The following is a 25,565-nucleotide window of genomic DNA, read 5'->3' on the forward strand; positions in this document are numbered from 1 at the left end:
TCTTCAGAACTCTCAAGCGGGGGGTGGCCGAGGCTTCCACTGAAACTGAATTGCAAATCTACTTCTCCATCTACCCAATTCTGCTTCCTTCCTTTCCACAGGGGTTAATCCCAAGTCACTGGCGGTGAACCGGTGTAACAGTGGAAGGGAACACGTTAGCCAGGACTGAAATATCAACCTACGAGAAATATAGGGCAAGTAGTAACTATAAGGACAATGGAATTGGGTGTCTATTGCTAAGTCTGAATGGAGCTTTGGAAAAGATCAGGAAAAACTAGGAGAGATTAGTTGACAATTACAAGCCAGGTGTGAAAGCCAAAGGGCTTCCATGGTAGTACATAAAGTCTTTCTCATCTCCTACAGTGGGTGGGCAGGGGAAGTTGAGACTCCCGCCTAGGAATTAGTCATCAGAGTATTCAGCATCAAACTAAGTCAAAGTTCCAGCTATGTCAGGCTACCTCTGACAAGTCTGTGGCCTTGTTTGGTAAAGAATGGAACCTTGACAAATGGAATGGGGACATCTGGATTGGTGCATTCAAATATTCTGGGTCCCTAGACCCCTCTGAACCCTCTGAGCCTGAAGAAGAGACCTATCCCCCTGTTAAGGTGATACTCCCCTTGCTTAAAGAGGATGCAGAAACCTCTCCCCACAAGGAACATGTAACCTCTGAAGATACACTCCCACCTCTCTTCCTGACCACTAGGCCAAAAACAAAGCCTAAGTCATGATATAACCTGTGTGGAGACATGCTGGGCTTGATATGGGAGGGAAAGGACTAGACCCTAATGGAGCTGCGGAACCTAGCCGGAATGTAGTGCCAGCAGCCGGGGGAATGAACATGGGACTGAGGGTACCTGATCAAGGGGGCAGAAACATAAAGTTGAAAAAGGGAGAGTTTATACTAGATTTGGGGGCACTCTCCAGGGATGCAGGATATAACACGGTAGCACAGACTGCTGGAAATGGTGTGAACTCACTGCTAAGGTGGATCCTGGAAGCACAGCAAGTGCAGTGACCCACCCTAAGTGAGACACACATGACAGAATGGCTCTGACGGATGGATGGTGGAAGTAGAGATTCAAGGGATGGTAGTGGTACGTCCAGGATCAACCATGAATAGGACCAGAAGGCACAACGAGATGGTGGCCTGGAGCGCCATGTCATCCCCATTCTTGTGCCAGCACCTTTTCCTCAGCTCATGCATCTGGCTGCATGGAGAAACCCCTTATTGCCAGCTGTTGAAAGGGCAAAACCCCTGAGCTTGGTTCGTGGCTGAGTCAGCTTCATCACATGCATGCAAGCTGAAAATGGACTCCAACTGCACTACAGGTCCTCTTAGGGGTGGCCATGAAAAACACTGTTGAGGGAAAATTCTCCAAAAGGTAGAACTGTGAGTGGTACACCTAATCGCCCACTTTATATGGAGAGAGAAGAGGCTTGAAGTTAGAATAAATACAGACGGATAGGTAGTAGCAAACAGCCCGGCCAGATGGTCAGGAGTCTAGAATGAGAAAGATTGAAAGAGCAGGGCCGAGGAGGTCTGGGATAGACGCGTGAGTGTCAGCAGGAAGCAGGAAGATCTTTATATTGCATGTTAATGCCCACCAGGAAACATCCACCACACACAACAGGCACTAAACAACCAGGCAGACAAAATGACTTGGCCAGTTGCCATCAGCCAGCCTCTGTCATCGGCCAGCCCTATGCTGGCACAACGGGTGCGTGATGAAGTAGCCAGGGTGGTGAGGGAGGAGACTATGCCTGCACCCAACAGCCTGGGCCCCGTCTGACCAAGGCTTCCCTAGCGATGCTACTGCTGAATGCCCAGCATGCCTCCCACAGAGTCCAACACCAAATCCCCAGTAGGTTACCATCCCTTGAAGAGGGGTGGCAAGGTGATGTCAATGAAACCCTCTCTTCTTGGAATAGCCAGTGATTCATTTCAACAAAAACAGACATATACTCTGGGTATATATTTGCTTTTCTTGCTTGCAGGGCGGCACCAGGCACTGCTCTGAGAGCTTCTGGAGTGTTTAATTCACTAACACGGGATACCGAATAGCATCACATCAATCCAAGGCACACCCTTTACTCCAGAGGAGGTGTGGTGATGGGCCTAAGACCCTGAGACCCACTGGTCCTATCACATAGTACACCACTGAAGCTGCAGGCCTGAGAGAGTGTGGGAACAGCCTGATGAAGGCACGGTTGAATCACCAGCTCAGAAGGAATACTCTATCAGGGTGGGGTTCCACCCTCCAGGACATAATCTACACTTTAAGTGAAATATCTTTACATGGTCTTTAAATTAAAAATCTTTACACACCTCCTGCTATGTCTCCAGAAGTATAAGCTGTGGGTCTGAGAACAAGGGGTAGATCAGGAGCGGCCTTGTTGACCATCCCTCTCAGTGACCCACTAAAGGAATTTGTGTTCCCATCCCCATCAACCATAGATCCACGGTTTCAAAGCTCCTGGCTTCCAAAGGGGAATGCTTCTACCAGGGGACACAGCAAGATTCTCTCTATATGATAAGTTACAGCTGCTGCCTGGACATTTCAGTGTCCTTATATCAAGGAACTAGCAGGCAAGAAGAGTCATGCCTCATCTGGAAGGTAATTGAGCCTGAGTCATCAGCAGGGGGTAGAACTATTGTTACACAACAGGCTCACAGAAAAATATGCTGGGTGTCCATGTGGTCCCCTTGGATGCCTCTTGGTACTTTTTTGTCAGTCAGTAAATAAACGCAGTCACCCTGTCCTGCGAAGAGTGCGTTGACAAGAGCTCAGACCCCTCTGGGATGAAGGTCTGAGTCACATCGTCAGGTGGCCACTGAGACCAGCAGAAATACCAGTTGAGGGTAAAAGGAATCACTGGATAAGGAGGAACATGAAGATGATCACTCAGATACTGTTCCCAGGATTTACATGAAGTGGATCCAAGTGATGAAAGGGGTGGACTGTGGTGGACTCCGTGATGCACCCACTACCCTTCGAGAACAAAGGACTTTCTTTCTACCCTGGCTGCAATGAATGCTGCTGGCAGATAGCCCCCAGCATCTTCAGAGCCCCCCACAAATTCAGCAGTTTCCACTGAGAGTACATTGCAGGTTGACTCCTCTTCTGAAACCAGTTCCCTTCTCTTCTATTCTCTTCCTTTCCTCAAATCTTGCTCCCAGGAACATTCCCTCATAAAGTTCCTGCACGTTCATCTCCATGTTTGATTCTGCTTCGTGAGGATCCCAACCCGCAATGTCTGCTTCTCTTTTATTTATTTATTTATTTTTGCAGTACACGGGCCTCTCACTGCTGTGGCCTCTCCCGCCGCGGAGCACAGGCTCCGGACGTGCAGGCTCAGCGGCCACGGCTCACGGGCCCAGCCGCTCCGCGGCATGTGGGATCTTCCCGGACCAGGGCACGAACCCATGTCCCCTGCATCGGCAGGCAGACTCCCAACCACTGCGCCCCCAGGGAAGCCCTGCTTCTCATTTTTGTTCCTACAACACTGCGCATACCTTTGTCCTAGAGTTCACCATGGTGTATTAAAATTACTTGTTTATTCATCTAGCTCCTGCACTAGTCCATAAGTTTCCTATGATCAGGGACCATATCTTTTTTACCTTCCTCTCTCCAATACCTAGAACAGCGCCTGGCACACAGGTGGTATAATGGATTTTGTTGGTGTCCCATTTAGATCCCTTTTAACAGGTTGGTGCACGCTTCCTCCAGCTGATTAACTGTGCTATCCAGAAATTTCAGTGAAATTATACCCTCTGTTCCGGGGTACAACCTCTAGCCAATGACTGAAAGAGGTGTATAAAGTATGTAGAAAACTGTGTTGCTGTTCATATTTCAGAGCTTTCTCTGGGGTCAGGCTGAGATGAGACCACATCCTTGCTTGGTTTGTTTTCCTGCCCTATCCTGCTTCCCTCACTTCCTTCCAGTTCTCTCCTGGTAGCACTCACTCAGTTTTTCACTCACACAAGAATCCCTCCCTAAGCCTCTCTCTCTAGGGAATCCAGTCTAAGCTAGGTAGGTAGCGAGCAAACATTTACTGAACCAAACTGAACTAACCTAGTAAACCCTCATTTTATAGTTGAGTAAACTCAGGCCTAAAGAAGCTTATGGACTTATGTAAAGTCAGCAGTTAATTAGAAACAGAGCTAAGACAAAAACTAAGCATTCCCAATCACCAAGCCAGTGTTTTTACCAAGATACGAGGTTGATACAGAGATGAACATGATCTCTTACAGACTTTCTCAGATATGTATAAGCCCCCATTCTCTCGTTAAAAACAGCCATTAATAATTAAATTCAATAAAACTAGAATGTAGGGACATGGTCATACAGTTTAAAGAAGCAGCTACAAACCCACTAGATATCCTACTTTATCCTCCTGGCCTTCCCATTACTGAATCCCCCGACTCCAATTTCTGACAGACTTAGAGGGTGTATTGTTAAGTTTTCAAAACCAGGAAATGTTTTCTAAATCATAAAATCTGCTGCTGAGAATGACTAAGTAAGCTTAATAAACAACATCCCTATATTTTCCCACATTTCACCTCTGGCACTAAATCAATTCCAGTCTCAGCTGGTGGCTAGAAATTTCCATTGCCTCAGGGGAAAAACGGGGAAGCAGGCTTAAAACTTCTGGTTTGACAGCCTGAAGCCAGTTCGGGTCCTCACAAACCTCCAAACGGAGCCTAATTTTTGTGGCCCCTAGTAAATGCCTCAAAATCACAATAAAAGGCAGTAGAAGCACAAGTAAAACTGGTTCCTAGAAAAAGAAAGGTGATCTGGACCTGCAGTGAAGGAAAAGCTGTGTTTGGGCATTTTATAGGAATGTAGCAAATCAAGCTGAACAAAAATCAGAGCAACTTCCTGGTTTTGTGTGCTTAGATAAAAGGTGAAATGTTTGAATAGAAACCAAAGTTTGGCAGTGAGGTGGGTAAGATACTTTGCATGAAAGTTAAGAACTATTTCTCTGTAATTTCTTCCAGGTTGGTAATTATATGATTCATTCTATCTATCTTAGAATTGGTTCCCATTCCTTCCTCCAAACTATATGTTTCTGGTTTTTTGTTTGATTTTGGTTTTGTGTTTAAGTTTTTTTGGCACCTACTATGTGCCGGGTACTATCATGGGTTAGATTGGAATTAATAAGACAAAGGGGCTTGCAATCTATCCAAAGAGAGAGCTGCTCAGAAAGAAGCATGTATCCGAGCGATAGTAGAAAGTTGGTACAACAGAAGCTTGATGTGGGTCCAGTGGCGGTATGAGGGAAGGAGCAATCTAACTATTAAGCGTCTCTCCCTGGCAGATTTTAGTGTCCCATGCCATGTGCATATTCTGTCCACATATACTGCTTGTTTGGTCCTGGGGATTCAATGGTGACTGAGAAAGACTGTAAGTAAAGCAAGTACAGTTGCCTGATTATTAACTGGGAAATGCAGACCACAACAGTAGCACTGGGCCTTGTCAAGGAGGGTGGAGGGAGGAAAGGCGCTTCAGGCAAGGCATTGGCTGCTAGGAAGAGCTGGTGAGGGCTGGGGCAGGGGAAGAGGAGAGAAAAAAAGTGGGGAGAGATAGAAGAGAGATGACTGCAAGGAACCAAAAGCCCAGTCTGACTGAGCACAGCAGAAGGAGGGGGCAGCCAGGGTAGAAGCTGCAGAGGCAAGAGGGGTCAGGGGCAAACACCACTGCGTCCATCTGAGGCCTTCCTTGAACTTTCAGTTCCAAGTGAGTGTGTACAGTCTCACACACACACACACACACACACACACACACACACGTATGCCTGCCTGCAAACGCACACACCCAGTGCCTGGTTACTCCTTTCAAGGCTCTTATCATAATCTGATTACCTTCTTAATTTGTTTTCTGGGTTATTATTCAGCCCCAATACCACACCACCCCAAACAGAATATAAGACTCCGAGGTCCGGAGCCTTTGCTGGTCTCGACCACTGCTCAGCTGGCAGTGCACACAGCAGCGCTCGGCACATTAGGCACTCCGTAAATGATGGCTTTGGAAGCCAAGCTAAAGAGTTCAGACTCTTTCGAAAGAGGGCTGTAAAGGGATCAAACAGGGAAATGAGATGGTCAGCTTGCAATTTAGAAGCTGACTCTGGCTGAAAGGCAGAGAATGGACTCAAGGGGATCGTGGGTGTGGGGAAGCAAACAGCGGGGGGAGGTGGGTGGGTTCAAGAGATATTTAAAAAGTGGGACTGGGCTTCCCTGGTGGCGCAGTGGTTGCGAGTCCGCCTGCCGATGCAGGGGACGAGGGTTTGTGCCCGGGTCCGGGAAGATCCCACATGCCGCGGAGCGGCTGGGCCCGTGAGCCATGGCCGCTGAGCCTGCGCGTCCGGAGCCTGTGTTCCACAACGGAAGAGGCCACAACAGTGAGAGGCCCGCGTACCACACACACACACACACACACACACACACACAAAAGTGGGACTGTCACAAGAGGGAAGAAGAGGCCAAGGGGGCAATCCAGATTAATTTCCAGATTTCTGGCTGGGTAGCCACTTATTAAGAGGCGGACTCTGGGAGGGGAGCTTTCATTTTGCGTTGTTTTGCTGTGTATATATAACAAGAAATTCTCAATGAACGTTTGGGGAGCAAATGGCTGACGGACCACCTGGATCCCCATGGGCAGGGGCCCACTTACGGGGGTGGGGGGCAGCTTACAAACCGTACTAAGAAGGCTGAACCTTACTCTGCAGACAGTAAGGAAGCATTATGGTGTTAGCTGGGAAAAGACATATCGGTTCTGTGTTTTAGAAAGATCAGTCTGGTGACCGTGTGAGGGCAAAACATGAGTAGGGTGGAAACTAATTAGGAGAGTATTTCAAAGAAAGATTTCAGAACTGTTTGCTTTCACTGAAAATTAGAATTGCTTTTTCATAATACAGTATTTTTGGTAATTTTATTTTGTGCCTTTTTATGTACTGATTTTCTTCCAAATACGTTCTACAGATGATATAGCATAAGTGTAGAAGCTTATTTTTTTTTAATTAAAATAAAAAGCAACAAAAACAAAACTTCTTTGCTAGAGTACTTGCATTATACAGACTCCTATGATGACATCCTAAGAGGAGGGCTAATGTTATAAAACAGCTCTTACTCATGCTGTATCGTTTGAGTGGAATAACTTCACTTGGAAAGGAAAGCCACATTTTGCCCCACAAATCTATTCTTAAGAGTTTCGACAGTGTTTTACTATGGTATCGACGGCATGTGCTTTGTCAAACTGAAGTTGAATATTTATTCAAGAGATAACTAACTTTATCCAGAGCACTCTAAGAAGAAAACTTACAAATATGAAACAAATTAGCACAAACATCTAATATGCCCTGGAGACCCGACCTCCTCTATTCACTGAAAGTAAATCCCAACAGGGAAAGTTCTAAAAGCCTCTCCCATGAGAGTTAGGTCCACTAAAATTTAAGTTGGGAAAGAAAATCAATGAGCGAATAGATATTTGCTCCACGGCTGCAGGATGGGCAGTTGACTGGAAGGGTGGGAGGGGTCCCTGGCATCACATCTCTATGCTAAATGTGTTGCTGACACAGTTGGGGGGGGTGGTGTGGGAGAAGCCGGTAGTAGGCCCAGGGCCACCGTGAGGATGGAAATCTTAGGTTTCCAGGTAGAGCCTGAGCAATCCACAGCCCTGGAATCCTTGCTAATGCAGAACAGGATCCACCGGCCTCTCATTTTTCATTCATCCCCCAAACATCAGTCTCCATGCCAACTGCTCAGGTTGCAAAGAGAAAACCAGCACTTGCCCTGCCCATACCCCCTCTCAATGGGGCAGTCTCTAGGCCTGCTGCAAATGGTCATGCAGACTGCGTCCCGCACACCTCCAGGGGGAGCTACTCCTGCAGATGCTGTAGATTGCTGTAGCACCTCCTGGAATGAAGCAGTGAGGCTGTCCTGGTCCCCAGCCACCCCTGGCTGAGCCGACAACTCCCTCCTTAGTGACCACAGAGCCTGTGTCCTAATCGTAAATGTCCCACATGTGACATTTATACATTTCTATGTTTGCTCCCCCTGTCTGGGAGTTTTCCAGGCCTGGCCACAGGCTTTGGAGTGAGTGCTGGAGCCAGGCTCACGTGCACAGGAACAAAACCTTCCCTAAAGCTCCCAGCTCCTCATATTCCTCTCTGATGGCACTGCCATCTTCTGACCATCAGAATTAAATGGCCCTTTATATGATCCCTTTTACTAGGAGAGACACTCCCTCTATAAGCTTCCCATCGCTGCTATAACAAATTGCCACTAATTTAATGGCTTAAAATGACACACATTTATTGTCTTACATTTCTGGAGCTCACTGAGCTAAAATCAAGGTGTCTGCAGGGCTGCATTCCTTCTGGAAGCTCTAGGGGAGAATCTGTTTCCTTGTCTTTTCCAGCTTCTAGAGACGGCCACATTGCTTGGCTTAGGGCCCCAGCCAGGTAGAGCCTGAGTAATCCACAGCCCTGGAATCCTTGCTAATGCAGAACAGGACCCACCGGCCTCTCATTTTTCATTCATCCCCCAAACATCAGTCTCCATGCCAACTGCTCAGGTTGCAAAGAGAAAACCAGCACTTGCCCTGCCCATACCCATACACATCACTCCGACCTCTGCCTCCATCACATCATCTCTTTTGACCCTCCTGCCTCCCTCTTATAACACCCTTATGATTGCATTTAGGGCCCACTCAGATAATCCAGGATAATCTCCCCACCTCAAAATCCTTAATTTGATCACATCTGCAAAGTCCCTTTCACCCTGTAAAGCAACATGTTCCATGTTCTAGGAAGTAGGATGTGAACTTCTTTGGGTGGATGTTATTCCGCCTACCACAATTCCCAGGGGTGCTCGATCACTCAGTCACTCATATTTATTGAGCGCTTATCATTTTTAGGTACTGGACTAAGTATACAGAATACAGAGCATTAGAAATAAAGCAGTAGCATTAGAAAGGACCCCAGAAGCAGAAGGCATGAGTTTTGTTTGTGCTTTGTATGGCCTCTATAGTTCTATTTTTAAATTAAAATTTTTAAATGGTAATAAAAGACATTTTAAATAAAAACCTGGACTTTTTGACTTCCCTGGAAAAATCAGCCACTTGGGCCATCCTGGGACCTATTTATTCCCACAGCACAACAACCGTGAAGGGTGTGGAGGCTCCAGCTCCCAGCTCCCTCACTCCACGTCACCTCCTGCCACACCACCGTTGCTTGACTCACCATGACTCTCGGGCCACTGGAAGCCTTTGGGTTTGGGCGCCACAGCTTCAGGCAGAAATGACAAAGTGGCGTGCCACGGTAGTCACTGCAGAGCCAGAAGGAAATGTAATTACAACTTCATGGGTTATTTTAGTCTAAAAAATAAGAACTGAGGCTTTATTCATCTCTACTTTACAGACTGATTGGCCTCGTGCCACAGGTGGCATGTGAGACTGGCAGTGTGTCTTGTCTGCTGGGTACACAAGTCTCGCTAGGGGAGTAGCGCGAGCTCTACAAGGTGGAAGGATGGACAGTGGTGCCCTCACTCCCTCTCTCTTTCTCCATTCAGTGACACACCACACGGGGGTTTGTCTGCTTAACTGGGTTTACAATTATATTATCTCACTGTAATTAAACAAACCCTCACAAAAAGGATCAATTGATTAAAACAATTCCTACAAACAAGCCATACATTAGAGATATATACAAATAACGCAAGGACCAGTAAATGCAAAGGAACACTGGTGGTGGTGGCCCTTCTCCTCTTTCTGTACAAGCTCATTAGCCCTGTTACAAGGTCAAAGCAATAATACACTAATGAGATCTGATAAGAAGGTAGTCAAAAAATGAGAAATCATTGAACTATTGACAACATGGGTCTAGAGCTAAGAGTATATTATACCTTGAGAAAATTGTTAGACAGTAGTACTGAGACTTGCTTTACAAATAGAGATATACTTGGGGGGGGGGTGCTACAGATATTCTTACTGAGACAATCTGCTTTACCAGACAAAGGTGACTTCCTGCTGTGATGAGACTCCCTGGGGACACATCACCCTGTGTCCTGTAAGGACTGAAAGCAGCATTCACGTAAGTCTTTGACAGAGTCTTCAAAGCAACAGCCTGAATCACCCAAGGAGGTAAGGAACAAACCTAAATTTAGATTACACATCTGGCTATTCAAGAAAAGTGCCCCAGGGCTTCCCTGGTGGCGCAGTGGTTGAGAGTCCGCCTGCCGATGCAGGGGACACGGGTTCGTGCCCCGGTCCGGGAAGATCCCACATGCCGCGGAGCGGCTAGGCCCGTGAGCCATGGCCGCTGAGCCTGCGCGTCTGGAGCCTGTGCTCTGCAACGGGAGAGGCCACAACTGTGAGAGGCCCACGTACTGAAAAAAAAAAAAAAAAAAAGTGCCCCAAAGCAGCTTTTGGTAAGACCTCGGTATCTGATATTTGTCATGCTATTAGCGCCAAGGGTGAAGAACAGTATATATGTTAAATTATATATGCTATGTTATTCTTTATTCAATAACTCTCCTCTAACCACATTCCGTACCCCTCAATGCATACCTAACCTGCTGCTCTTTGCCTCATGCCCAAGTTAACTGCACAGATGAAGAGGAAAGGAGAGTCATGAGTAGGAAAGGAGGGACATGAGCATTTATCAAGTAGTTCCCAAGCAGGTCTTACACATAGTTTATTCAAGTCTCTCTGAAGAAGTGATTATCATCCCAGTTTTACAAATGCAACATCAAGACCAACAGAAGTAAAGTAATTTCCCCAAAGTCACTCTGAGAATGCATGGTGGCACCCAGATTAAAGCCCAAGTCCTCCTAACTCCAAAGCCACGGGCTTTCCATCCCTCTACACTGACCACTTGGACCCCTGGCCCAGGCCCCATCGCCATCCAATCTGTCCCCCAATGCCACTCACTGCCCTCTCAGATCTCCCCGGCCTGCAACCAGCAGCTTCCCTCTCAAAGCCACCGTCACAGCGTCCCCACGCGTGGGCCCTAGTACCCGATCCACCCTGCGCGCCAGGCCAGGAAGCGGCCGGGAAGGGGGCAGAGAAAGAACCGGGAGAGAAAGGAGGAAGATAAAGAGGGAGGAGCTCGGAAGGGCCCCCACACATCAGGACTGGCGCAGAGCCGCTGCTGGAGCTGGAAGGAGGGCCGCGCAGGGGTGAGAGCGAGGCGTCCTCCACCCACCACCGGAATGTCGTCTAAAGTGAAGTAAATAAGCGTTCAGAATTGAATCCGAATGCCACAAAGATTTACAAGGCCTTTGATTGAGAGTCTGTTCTCCGGTCTCGAAAAGTCTTTTGTTAAGCTGAAGTAAATCTCAGAGAGCGGGGGCAGGGTGGTACGTCCAAGTGTCGAGCTCAGTTATGTAAAAGTCTCAAAACTACGCTTTTATTAGTCATCTTTGACTTCTGAAAAGCGCCATGGAAATATAAAGCACTTCCAGCGAAGTAGGTCCAGAAAATATAAGCGGACGCGTGGAGGGACCTAGGGAACAACGGGCCGCCACCCAAGAATTTCGGCGAGGAGTTTAAGGCCCCCGTGACAGTCACGTGCAGCCGAGAAAGGGCCCGAGCAGGAGCAGGGCTGAAAAGGATGAGAAGGGAGGACAGCAGGAAGCCTTCCTTCTGCCCGTCCGAGGGACACCGAGAGTCCGGCCCTGAAACCCCCAATCCGCGGCGAAGGCCGTGCCGAGGTCGGCGCAGGGCCCGCCCCCGAGTCTCGCGAACTGGTCGGGACCCGAGGGGCCGGGCCTCGCGGGGCGGGAGTCGCAAGTTTTCCGCGGAGGAGCCGGAGGCACTGCTCAGAGCCGAGCGGACCCCTACCCCGGCTACCCGAAGGCCCGGCCTGAGAGTCCAAGTCGCGGTCGCCGCGGGGCTCACCCGGCCGCGGCGTCTCCCGGGGCCCCCGGAGTACAGGGGGCTCCACGCCCGCGCCCCCCGAGCCGCCCGCCCTCGCCGGCCCCTCCCTTCTAGGGGGCTCCGCGCGTGGCCGGCCGGGGAAGGGACGGGGAAGGGAGGTTGGGGGGCGCGTACCTCCAAGCGCCCCGCGCGCCCCGCAGAGCCCCAGGCAGGCGGCGAGCAGGACGAGGCGACGGGCCCGGAGCCACCCCATCCCGCCGCGGCGGTCCCGCGCTCGCTCCCGGGCGGCAGCCGAGCTACCTGCGCCGGCCCCTCCCCGTCCGCGGCCGGGACCCGGAGCCGACCCAGGGGGCGCCGCCCCCAACCAACGCGGGGGCCTGGGCCGGGGCGGCGAGAGCCGCTTGCAACCCGCAGCTGTAGCGCCCCATCACGCTCTGCCCGGCTCCGGGGTCCGCAGCGCGGCCGAGGAGGGCCCGCTCTGAGGCCCCAGCGCCCAGGCAGGGTCGGTAAGCAGAGAGTACGTGTCCCCCGCCTTGCCCGGCGAGTTCTGCCGTGGAGTTGAGCGTAGAGCGGGCGCTGTTGAGAAATGGAGGCTGGAGGGAGAAGCCTTCCTGGCGGAGGTAGGACCCAACTTAACACGGCTTTAAGGCACCAGAGTGAGCCCCTGTTTATTGCTGAATCCCCAATGCATACCTGGTGCATAGGCACCGGCAGTCGTGTTGGATGAATGAGTAAGAATTAAACACAAACTGGACCTCTGTTTTTTCCTTCTTAAAATGTGGAGATTGCACCAAATCTCTAAGGTCCTTCCAGCTTTACCATTCTCACGTTCAAATTCTAAACAAATGGAAAGTCTCTCCACAAGGAATGTATTAGCACAGAGAATGACCCCACCCAGGGCTGGCTCTGTGTAGCTTGTGCCTGGTGTCGGAAGGCCGGGCTGATCCAGGCATGCGGAATTTCTCCTGGCAGGCTCAGGTATCCACATAATTGTAAAAGCACAAGCAGTGCAGAGCAAGCTTGCCCAGAGAGGCCGCAGACTGTCACCAGTGTCCCCAGGGAGCCTCTACTCAAATGTCATCCCTGGTTAAGAACATAAGCTTGGTACCTTGAGAGACGTGAAGGCAAATCCCAGCTCAGATATTAATAAGTGACCTTGGTATGTGACCCTGGGCAAATCTCTTAATTGTCCCACCTTCAGTTTCCTCACCTGTAAAATGAAGATAATGATGCTGATCTCATAGGTGGGTTGTGAGGTTTATCCAGCCCATGAGGACTGAGTGTTAAGCATGGTGTCTGGCTCATTGTAAGAACTCACTGGGCTGTCTTGTTATACCTGGGAGCCCAGCTAGGCCCGCAGGGCTTCCCCGGCCAGTCTCTGAACAACTCTGGCTAGACACACTCCTGAGAATGAGCCATCTTTTATCTTTCCTTCAGGATGGAGGGCTGTCTCATTTTCCTTCCATGGCCTTAGCCATATGTACTGCTGAAGACGACATACATTATCCATATTTGTAATCTTCAGCATCCCCCCACTGCCCATAGTCGTGCTGATTTTCTTGAGGCTGAAGAACCCTGGACCAGGGGGGTGGGAGTGATAGTTCTGCCTCTAGATGTGTGACAGCTTCTATTTCCTCTCCTATAAAATGCAAGGGTTGGATTAAATGATCTGTAAATTCCCTCCAGGTTCAAAATTTTATGATTCTGATTTGTCATCATTGGCATCAGGACAGCTCTGCCATTTAAATAGACCCCTTTTAATTAGTGCACAGAGAAACATGAAATGTTTGAGTTTCTGTACCCAAATCAGTGATTGCCAATAAACTTGGAGCTTTTAATTTAGAGAAATCATTCAAAGGGTCAAAAAGAGACTAGGAATCATCTCCCTGCAGAGCACCCCTTGCCCCTCTTCTTTAAATTAGTTCTAATCTATCACACAAATGCTTCAAGAAATGAATGAAGTCTCCGGCCAATTTCCATAGCTCTTAAGGTGGCTCTAGAATAATGAGAAATTAGCATGCTCAGTTGGTAGGGAAAGCCCGATGATAAATATGGTGACTCTAAGGGTGTTTATAGTGTCTGATCAGGAAACCCACCTATGTAACAGTGGCTCAAATCTAATCATCTAGTCATTCTGACTGACACTCACCTGCTATGCCCCAGCAACAGGAATTATTCTACTCAAATGTTAACCTGCACACTGTTCACTCAGAAAGGAAGGTATAAAGAACAGAGAATGAATATAGAGATGGACATTCATTCAACAAATATTCATTGAACTCTTCCAAATGCAAAAGGCGCACAAAAGATGTCATGGTGCAGAACAGAGATGAATTAGAGGTCCGGCTTTCAAGGAAGTTACAATATAGAGAGGAGTTGGGACTTCCCTGGTGGTCCAGTGGTTAAGACTCTACACTTCCATTGCAGTGGGCACGGGTTCGATCCCTGGTCGGGAAACTAAGATCCCGCACGGCACGGCCAAAAAATAAGATAAAAAATAAAAACGTAGGAGTATAAGACAGGTATAGCAGTAATTTTAATAAAGGTACATTAGAAACTGGGCTCAAGACTCTTCTCTGGAACTGTCCAAACCATACATTTTTGGTGATATGACTGGCTTGAACAGCCATGTCTCACTTACGTGACCACTCACCCTCTGACCCACATGACTGGGGCAGGGTGGGTTTCTGGTCTAAGGAGCATGACCCTGGAGAAAAGAATGTCAAAGCTGATTCCTTCTCAAAACTTTCAACCAAGAGGCATTAAGAATGCAATGATTTGGTGGTGATCACAGACCAGTAAGTCATGTGAAGATGGCTCCTTAGTGAGCACCAGCCAAAGACCCATGTCCACAAAGATCATGAAGGGACCATGAGCCAGGAGAGGAAGCTATCTGCCTCTGTCTTGGTCTTTGCAGAGAGAGGACTGGCACCATGTCCCAGAGAAAAGGTGATTATAAGGGACAGTCAGAGCAACAGACAGTAGCTGCCTGTTGACTTTCGTAGTCCCATGAAGCCCAGCTATACTTCCTGAATTTTGTTTCCATGAGATTCTCCTGGGTTCTTTTGATAAATCCACATTTTCCTGAGCTAGCATACAACTCTAGCTTCGCAAATTCAGGTGTGCACGAATGATAATTTTCTACATTTTCCCAAAACTCAGCTTGATTTCTGGTTTTTTTGTTTGTTTGTTTGTTTGTTTTGTAGTACACGGGCCTCTCACTGTTGTGGCCTCTCCCATTGCGGAGCACAGGCTCCGGACGCGCAGGCTCAGCGGCCATGGCTCACGGGCCCAGCCGCTCCGTGGCATGTGGGATCTTCCCGGATCGGGGCATGAACCCGTGTCCCCCGCATCGGCAGGCGGACTCCCAACCACTGCGCCACCAGGGAAGCCCTTGATTTCTGTTTTGACCTATCAGTTTGCTGTGGATGAAAAACTGTATCTCAGTCAATTTAAGTTTCTCTCCTGCATTTCCCTGTGTTGTGTTGTGTTGAAGTGCCATGGGACTTATGTAGTGCCAAGACAGTGATGACTGGGTGAAGGGGTGTGGCAGTTCTCTGCTCCTGGATGCCTTCCTGTGGGCACCCATGAAATTTTGCCATTTGCAACAACATGGATGGACCTGGAGGGTATTATGCTCAGTAAAATAGGTCAGAGAAAGACAAATATCATATGCTATCACGTATATGTGGAATCTAAAAAATAAAACGAATGAGTATAACAAAACAGGAAGAGACTCACAGATACAGAGAACAAACTAATGGTTACCACTGGGGAGAGGGAAGGGGGGAGGGACAAGAGAGGGGTAGGTGGATTAAGGGGTACAAACTATAATGTATAAAATAAATAAACTACAAGGATATATGGCACAGCCCAGGGAATATAGCCAATATTTTATAATACCTGTAAGTGAAGTATAACCTTTAAAAATTGTGACTCACTGTATTATATACCGGTAACTTACATGATACTATACATCAACTATACTTCAATTAAGAAAAGGAGGGCTTCCCTGGTGGTGCAGTGGTTGAGAGTCCGCCTGCCGATGCAGGGGACACGTGTTCGTGCCCCGATCCGGGAAGATCCCACATGCCACGGAGCGGCTGGGCCCGTGAGCCATGGCTGCTGAGCCTGCGCGTCCGGAGCCTGTGCTCCGCAACGGGAGAGGCCGCAACAGTGAAAGGCCCGCGTACCACAAAAAAAAGAAAAAGAAAAAAAAAGAAAGAACCACCTCCTCAAAATAAATAATAAAAAATTTAGAAAACTACTCTGCCACACTAGTTTGTTTGCAAGGAACAGAATCCCACTAAAAGGGCCTTAAGTAGAACAAAAGTCCGTGTACAACGAACATGAGGAGAACAAGAGCCCCTTTTGGTATTTGAACTAGACTTTGAAGCGTGGGTCAGTGGAGATTACCTGAGAGCCCAGGAAGAAGGAGGACATGAAGGCCTTGAGGTCTGCTTCTGTAGAGAGTGAGCACAGAAGGCAGTTGGCAACCGGTTAATAAAAAACGGGGGATGCTGCTGGTGTAAAGAATATACCTTTACAAAACCTTCATGTTGCACTTGGTTCTCATTTCTTGTTTTGCTGTCAGCAAGGAAGAGCTTAACGTCGAAGGAATATAAAACATTTTGGAATCACATGACTTGATGCAATTACGGGGGTCAAACCACTGTCTGTATTTCGAAACTTAAAAAGAATGAGAAGCCTGGGCTAATGGGTCTCTGAGGCCCCTGTCAGCTCTCACATTCCATGATGCCTTGAACAAATGAACTTTTGCAGAGGCCTTTCAGTAACACAGAACACACAAAGATGACTCTTGTCCATAGCCACAAGGGGAATTCTTGCAACCTTCCCACAGCTGGGGAATCCTCTGCTTCCGACGGCCTCGTCTCCTGCTTAGCTTCACTCAGAACCAAGGCTCCATCAGGCCACAGGCTTCAATGTACAACCACCCCTCAAGGGGTCCACACAGCCAGCTCGGAGTGGTAAGCTGCTTCCCGTAAGCTGACTACAAGGCCCCGTGTGGGGTTAGGCCTCACATGGAAGCTCTGCACTGAGTCCCAGGGTAGTTTATGGCCATTTAATATGTTTACAGGATGCCTATGTACTTCTTAGCAACTGGAAAATCACCCAGTGAACAGCCCCAGGGGCTCACACACAATACCGACAGGCACCAGGCCTCATTAGGGGAAGACATGTTTCTGCTGAACTTGCATTTCCAGCACAAAACTGTGTTCTGGTAACCCTAGTTAAAGAAATAGAATAAGCCACAGGAAACTATTTTTGGCTACTTTAGAACTAAAAGATTGATTTTAAATTGTTGAACTCTGCTTTCCAAAAAACGATTTAGTGCTGCATTTGGCCTCCCTCTTACGCAAGTTACAGATGTGACTCACGCCTGCCTTCACAGGTCAGTGGGACTTGAAAAGAAAAGAATGCTAAAAGACCCCTCGGTCACTTGGCTTCTCCAGATCCAGATCCAGAGGATTTTCAAGTCAGAAATAAAGAGCATCACTAGCTTTTCTGGAGCCCCGTCTCTGCCCACCTGCTCATGACCCTGTGTATGGTGCTATCTGCAAGAAGTAGAAATGGCCAAATGTTTTATATCTTCATATGGTATTTAGTCCACATAATATACTGGTATCGACTGACCATGGGGGAGACAGCAAGTGAGCAGCCTAAGAGAGGCACCAAGAGATCCAGGGAGGCGTTGTTTCATGGAGGATGAGGGAGTCAAGAGTATTCATCAGGAAGGTTCAACAATGCTAAAGACATCAAGAGAAGTCAAGAAAGATAAAGTTCGTCCAGTGGTTTTGGCCACCGGGGTAAAGCTAACCTTGACGAGAGTAGCTTTAAAACTCAGCGGGAGGGCTTCCCTGGTGGCGCAGTGGTTGAGAGTCCGCCTGCCGATGCAGGGGACACGGGTTCGTGCCCCGGTCTGGGAAGATCCCACATGCCGCAGAGCGGCTAGGCCCGTGAGCCATGGCTGCTGAGCCTGCGCATCCGGAGCCTGTGCTCTGCAAGGGGAGAGGCCACAACAGTGAGAGGCCCGCCTACCGCAAAAAAAAAAAAAAAAAAAAAAACTCAGCGGGAGACAGAAGTTATTCAGCCCTGAATGGTTGGGACACAAAGAAGAGGAGACATCACATGCAGACAGAGCTTCAAAGGGTTTGGTTAGAAGAGTAGGAATGAAGTTAGATTATTGGGTGAGGGAATCAAATACCAGGAAAGGGATTTTTAGGATTAGAGTTTGCGTTTAGGTGGGGAAAAATAGAGGAGAGATGGAAGATTACAGGACAGAGAGGGGGAGCTGGAGATGGGTCCTGGAGAGGCAGGAAGGAATGGGGTTCAGATGCAAGTGGAGGTTTGTCCTGAACAAGAGGGGAGGAGGGGAGGATGAACTTAGGCATATGGCAAGTTTATAGGTCAGAGCACAGGGAATTGAGCTTGGTAGACTCAATTTTCTCTATGAAATGGGACGAAAGGTGTCTACTAACTATAGGTGAGTTCAACACAGGCCTGGAAGATTTGGAATTATCCTTTTTTTAAAAAATGTATCTCCCCTGCCCCCCGCCCCACTATCCCCTTTGGTAACCTTAAGTTAGTTTTCTATGTCTGTGAGTCTATTTCTGTTTTGTAAATAAGTTCACTGGTATCATTTTTTTTTAGATTCCACGTGTAAGTGATATCACATGATATTTGGAATTATCCTTGATCTGATCCTCCTTCCCTCTTCTTTGGTTATGTAAAACTGTTTATAAGTAGGTGGACCATGACTCCTTGTGTGTTGGAGAGAGTCCTGGTTTATGCCTACAGTATTGTCCTGGTGTAATTATTCACCGTATCCATTCACTCTCAACAGTGTCGCAGTATGAACAGTAAGTTATAGATAGGTAGGTAGGCAGATAGATAGACAGACAGATAGATAGATGACAGATAGAGAGAGAGAGAGAGAGAGAATTTGTGTTTTTTCAATCTGCACCATTGAGTCATTTTCTCCTGTGGTGCAGAGCCCTGCATCCAGACACAGAGGTGGCAGGGTTGGGATTTCTCTAGGTTGGTGAAGTGCAAGAGTAGGAATTCAAGAGATTTGAAAGTTCTGGTAATTGGGTAGCATGGAGATAATGACATCCATCAATGCTGCTTCTGTGACTCACAGGTAAGAAGACAGGAAACGTTTGCGATTTTAGGCATGTCTCAGAGGAAACGCCAACGTCCTCCCAATTCCCTACAAGGCCCACGTGACCTATGCTCACCTCCAGGCCTCTACCACTTCCGTCTCATTTACTCCTCTGTGGAAAAGAAGGCCACAGCCTCAGAAGTTACAGTGAGGACTGCACTGCGGGAAGGAGGGAGGGAAGTGCTTGCAAGGTGAGTGAACACCACAGCCCAGATCCTTAACACATCAACATTACAGACTTTCTTTGTTTTTTGTTTTTTTTTTTGCGGTACGCAGGCCTCTCACTGTTGTGGCCTCTCCCGTTGCGGAGCACAGGCTCCGGACGCGCAGGCTCAGCGGCCATGGCTCACGGGCCCCGCCGCTCCGCGGTATGTGGGATCTTCCCGGACCGGGGCACGAACCCGTGTCCCCCGCATCGGCAGGTGGACTCTCAACCACTGCGCCACCAGGGAAGCCCCAGACTTTCTTTTACATACGGAAAAGAAACACCTGCCACCACCTGAGAATTGCCTTATGCATCAGGAGGGGTGTGGAGATTTCGTGATATACAGATGGGGGTGGAGGGACTTCTGATAAGCAGGGGAGGGGAAATCTCAGGGATACCAGAGGAGGGAAAATACTGTCGTTCTGAATTAGCAAACTTCAAAGGGCCATATGGAAGGAGTGGCGATTGCATACTTTTTAAGGAGATGGCAGTGCTTCCTAGTAAACCATCAGCAGCCTTCACTTTACCAGACTTTACTTTCTTTCTCTAAATAGCTGTTGGTGAAACTTGAAACTCTGAGGAACAAGAAGATGCCAAGTATGTCTGGAGTGGATTCCTAAGGAAAAGTCAATGCCATAGCAGACAACCAGCCTAAGTACATTCCCTGTTCTGGGCCTTGACACTCGTTGTGTCCTCTGCCTGTGATGTTCCTGTGTTCTCCTGGTCCATTCCTCTCTGCTTACAGGTCTCTGCTTAAATGTCCTCAAACTACGGAGGCCTTCCATAGTCACCTATGGAAAATAACTCCTCCATCCCACTTCCCCTGCTTTATTTTTCTCTATAGCATTTGTCACTGCCTAATATGTATGTGTACACCTTTATTGCCTGCCTTCCTACACTATAATGTGAACTCTGTGGCAGAGACTTGGTTTGGTCCCTGCAGTAACCCCAGTGCTTGGGCCATAATAGATTTTCAATTACTATGTGTTGAATGAATGAAAAAATAAGTGAATGAGTGGTTACTTAGAGTATTACTGCAGTGTCTGTTTTAATGGAATTTTGATACGTCCTCATGATCAAGTTGGGGAGATACTCTATGAGAGTGACTAAATCTTGATTCTTACAATATAAGTAGGTGAGTTGCCTCTATCTCCCCTCAGGAAAATCTCTTGGGCTGTTGAGCTATGCTCAGTTTCTTGAGATTAAGGGCAAAAAACAAATATTAACATTTAAAGACCAAAAACAAAACAAAACCCCATGGAGCGGGCAATATTGTCAAACCCACGTTGCAGATGAGAAAACTGACACTGAGATGTGGAACAGTATTTGTTCAAGATCATCCAGCCGATGAGTCTCAGTCCTAGGATTCAAGTCTTCTAAGGCTCCAAATTCCATCCTGTCCTTATAGCCCAACGCACTTCCCTTCCGGTAACACAGAAAGGAAGTTTTTGGGGGGCAGTTGTCTCCTTTCACTGTCTCCATTTCCCCATCTGCCAGATTCCTTTCAGGAACTCCAGCCTGGACTCCTCATCCCTGCTCCCCTGCATCTGGTCTTATCCTGCTCACCAGTCACTGCATCTAGTGGTGCGTCTCCATTCTTACCTTCTCCAGCCTTCAGTAGCATTCAAGATGACTACTCCCTCCTTGAAACCCTGCCCTTTCTTGGCTTCCATAAAGCACAGGCTCCTGGTTAGCCTCCTACTTCAGTAACCTCACCTACACAGTCTCCTTTGCTGGCTCCAAGCAATCTCTACAGGCTGCAGTGCCTTAGAGCTCAACCCTGACTCCTCTTTTCTTCTCTACCTGCAAACTCTTTCCCACCCCCATGGTCTTAAGTACTACATGGAAATGACTCACAGATTCACATCCCTAGTTATGAACTCCTCCCTGGATTTCAGCCTTACTTTTGTTTCCAAAAGCTTTGTTTTGGGTGAAATGTGTCTGTCCCTGCACTCCAAATTCATATGTTGAAATTCTAACCCCCAATGTGAGGGTATTTGGAGGTGGGGCCCCTAGGAGGTGATTAGGTCATGAGGCTGGAGCCCTCATGAATGGGATTAGTGCCCTTATAAGAAGAGACATGAGAGTTCTTCTCCTCTCTCTGCTCTCTGCCATGTGAGGGTACAATGACAAGACAGCTATTTGCAAACCAGAAAGTGAGCTCTCACCAGACACTGGATCTGCCAGCGCCTTGATCTTGGACTCCCCAGCTTCTGGAACTGTGAGAAATAAATGTTTCTTATTTCAGTCACCCAGTTTATGGTATTTTTTTACAGCAGCCCGAGCTAAGACAAGCCTACTTACCATCTTCTTCTGGCTGTCTGATAGATACCTCAAAATTAACGTGACAAAACTAGAACCCTTTATTTTGCCCTCCCACCCAAGCCTGATCCTCCTCTCATATCCTTCATCTCTGTAAATAACACTACCATCTACTTCGTGGTTCAAGTCCAAACCTTAAGCATCAATCTTCATTCATCTCTTTTCCTCACATCCAAAGTTCTGCAGTTCTGCCTCTAAACATGACCTGCTTCTCTCCATCTCTATGCTACCCTAATCCACCTCACCATCATCTCTGTGCTGTACCCCCAGGATCTGCACCAGTGACTGACACATAGCAGGTACTCAATAAATATTTGATGAAAAAGTGAATTTGAACTTTTTTTCAATTTAGAGTTATCAGTTTATTGGAGAATACTTGCGATCCAGGAATCGTTTCACAGCAGAACTCAGAGACACCCAGGAAAAATTTAGAAGTCAGTGAAGTGTACACCCTAATACCCCTAAATGCCAGTCCTGCCCTTGCTCCCGTGGGACCCTTCTACTCCTCTGCTGTCTTCATGATTTCTCATAATGAAAACCTGCTCTGAAGAAAGTAGATGGAATACCCCATACAAAAGTGCAAATCAGTGATAGCCACTTCAAGGACTGGTCTCCCAGAGCATTTGGGAGCAGGGCCTTAAACTGAAGACATAAAGTATTAAAGCAGACATGAGCCAGTGGGGATTTTCTTCTAGTTCCTCTGAGAGACAGCTCTGGAGACTCAGGGCCATGTGAGGCACTTCCTTTGGCCAAGATTGGATTCAAGATTAGTGCATCAGCACAAGTCACACAGAAGTCCCCTGTAGGCCACAGAGTTACAGGAAGAGTTGCTAAAGCTGTGTGGAAGTTAGCATTCTGTGTGACACCATGAAAAATATCTGCTTTTCTCTCATTCCTCTAGCCCTGTAACCCCATTGTCTCTCTTCCTAGTCAGCAACTGGGTGACAGCTTCTGTTTTTACATCGTGAGGAAGAAGGACACGAATCTAGAGGGAAACAGATGGCGAGAAGATACAGGCTGAGGAGTGAGGCTCCTTCCTATTTCTCTTCCCCCTTCTACTTGTAAGAGTGTCTGGCCTTAAAGCCAAGTCTCTCTGAAGCCAAAGCCCTCAGGTCCTGTGCCCTAGTGCCTCTGTACCTGCAGCATGGTGCCAGGTACTTTGTTAGAGCGTCTGCAAGGCATGCGCCATCTTCAGCTGCTCGGAGGTTGTCACCTGAGGAAGCAATAGCCAAGAAGTAGCTGTGACATAACCACAGCGTCTATTCAGGGACACTGCCGCTCTGTGGCTCTTCACTGAAGCTTTCCTAGGCTTCAAGAGATCCGGCTGATGGTGGCTCACTCCATCACTCACTTCACATCCATGGGGGAGCCCAGGGTTCCCCTCCTCAGGAAGCCTGTATTCCCAAATGAGACTTCTGAACAAAACGTCTTGACCAGCTCCATGTGCCCAGAGCTGCCCCTGGAGGGCTACTTGCCCTGCTGCAAACTGGCCTAAGTCCATTTGGTCATTCAGCAAATGTCTGGTTCTTTTTGGCTGGATTCCGGAAGCTAACTCACTGGCGGTTCTAAGTGGGTGGGGTTAGACTTCCGCTTCACTGTAACCTCACTACCAGGTGATAGAACAACGAAAGGGACAAATTCCACCCAGAGTCCTAACGCAGTCCCCAGTCTGTGTGTGGCTCTCTGCCCTGGCCGCACGATCGCCCTCACGTGAAAGGTGTGTGAACAAGTCCAGTGACAACGTCCTCCTTGTAGCCAGCAGAAGCAGGGACAAAGGGATTGTAGATCTGGAAAGCATATATTAAAGTCCTGGGCTTGACAGATTCTTAAACATCGTTCATTCAAGGACAGCGAGTCCTGTACTATACTCCCAATCAAACTCTATCTCACACCATGAATGTCATCACTTAAAATTATCTGACATTCCTTATGCTAATTAACATGGCCTCTTAGGTCTTATTTCAGTAAGAACACTTTAAGAGGCAAGAAATCAACTTGAGGTTTAGATTGCTGTTTAGGATTCTCCATGACTAATTAATAGCCCTGTGAGTTTCAAAGACTGTTAACCACCTCTGGGATGAAGATTAGAGTTAATTTGTACACAAAGATCACACCATTTATACAAATTATTTTAAAGTAAATTAATCCAAAGACAATATTACATTAACTCTAAAATAGGAGTAAACACTAATGCTCTTACTCAAGGAAGCCCTCATCTTCCTTCCAATATAAAGCAACTGGCAATCAATACCTCTCTTTCTCTTTCTCTCTCTTTCTCTCTCTCTCTCTCTCTCACACACACAGAGAGAGAGAGAGAGAGAGAGAGAGAGAGATCTTCAGCGTACTTCGTACTTCTCTGCTTGCATTGGAAGGAACTGAGAAAATTGAGCAACAGCTGTGCACTTTCATGAAGGCTCCTATTTCTCTGGCTCAGCAAAACTTGTGATTTAGACCATTTACTCTCCATGGAGCATTTCTCATCGAGAACCTAAATGCAGGAAGCATGACTGGAAGGTTCAGCAAAGACTATTTGGTCTTTGCGTAAGTTTGAGGTATCAGAGTCTCTAGATGTTGCTGTGAAGATGGCATACATGAAACTTGCAGTGCGTGAGTCTAGGACCCTGGGATTGAGGGGCCGCTGCTTCCTGGTAACACAATAATACCTGGGCCCCAAATAAAGGCTCAGGATCCTCTTCCCCCACCCAACCACCAAGCGCCCTCCCCACCAAACTGCTGTGCGGGGCTCATTCTCCCTCCTCTCCACTCGCATACACGTTACACTCTGCTCTCACTAGCCCGGCTGTGTCCTGATGATTTGAGTGCCTTGCCTGCAACTTTTTTAATGATGCAATTATGTCTAATATTCTAGATAGCTTCATGGCATCTTGCATAGCATAGGTGCTTCACAAATATTTGTCTCCATTTTCTCTATAGCTCATTTATTCATTTGTTCAATGATATTTAAACTCAGGGTGGAATATTCAAAATGACTTCAAAGGGGAATTTCAAAAGGGAATTTACAATGCTTTGTTAGTTTCTGGAGTTCAGCAAAGTGATTGAGATATATATATATATTTTTTTTTTTCAGATTCTTTTCCATTATGGGTTATTACAAAATAATGGATACAGTTCCCTGTGCTATACAATAGGACCTTGTTGTTTATCTATTTTATATATAGTAGTGTGTATCTGCTACTCCTAAACTCTTAATTTATCCTTCCCCCTCTTTCCCCTTTGGTAGCTGTAAGTTTATTTTCTATGTTTGAGTCTGTTTCTGTTTTGTAGATAAGTTCATTGGTATCATTTTTTTTTAGAGTCCACATATAAGTGAAATCATATGATATTTGTCTTTCTCTGTCTGATTTACTTCACTTAGTATGATAATCTCTAGATCCACCCAAGTTGCTGCAAATGGCATTATTTCATTCTTTTCTATGGCTGAGTAGTATTCCATTGCATACGTATACCACATCTTCTTTATCCATTCATCTGTCAATGGACACTTAGGTTGTTTCCATGTCTTGGCTATTGTGAATAGTGCTGCTATGAATATTAGGGTGCCTGTATCTTTATGAGTTAGACTTTTCTCCAGATATATACCCAGGAGTAGAATTGCTGGATCATATGATATCTCTATTTTTAGTTTTTTAAGGCACTTCCATACTGTTCTCCATAGTGACTGTACTGATTTACATTCCCACCAACAGCGTAGGAGGGTTCCCTTTTCTCCACATCCTCTCCAGCATTTATTGTTTGTAGATTTTTTGATGATGGCCGTTCTGACTGGTATGAGGTGATACCTCATTGTAGATTTGATTTGCATTTCTCTAATAATTGATGATGATGAGCATCTTTTCAGTTGCCTGTTGGCCATCTGCCTGTCTTCTCTGGAGAAATGTCTATTTTAAAGACAAGCGTAGTTTTATAGGAAGTGTTTCAGGCTAAAAGCTAGCCCACCTCTTCCCAAACATGTCTCTT

The 25,565-nt window shown here is 47.3% G+C and overlaps 1 protein-coding gene across 1 annotated transcript in view; it reads right to left on the reverse strand.

The window, feature by feature from the left end:
• Positions 1-12,130, reverse strand: part of LOC308617040 (chondroitin sulfate proteoglycan 4-like) — a gene marked incomplete at its 5' end in the record, with an annotated part of 65,252 nt that extends 53,122 nt beyond the window's left edge. The window contains 1 exon segment of the mRNA XM_081233700.1: positions 12,052-12,130. Within this exon segment, the coding sequence (XP_081089826.1) occupies positions 12,052-12,130 (79 nt within the window).
• Positions 12,131-25,565: the final 13,435 nt, after the last annotated feature.

Source organism: Mesoplodon bidens (genome assembly GCF_964165515.1).
Source record: "Mesoplodon bidens genome assembly, chromosome: 4".
Taxonomy (NCBI): domain Eukaryota; kingdom Metazoa; phylum Chordata; class Mammalia; order Artiodactyla; family Ziphiidae; genus Mesoplodon; species Mesoplodon bidens.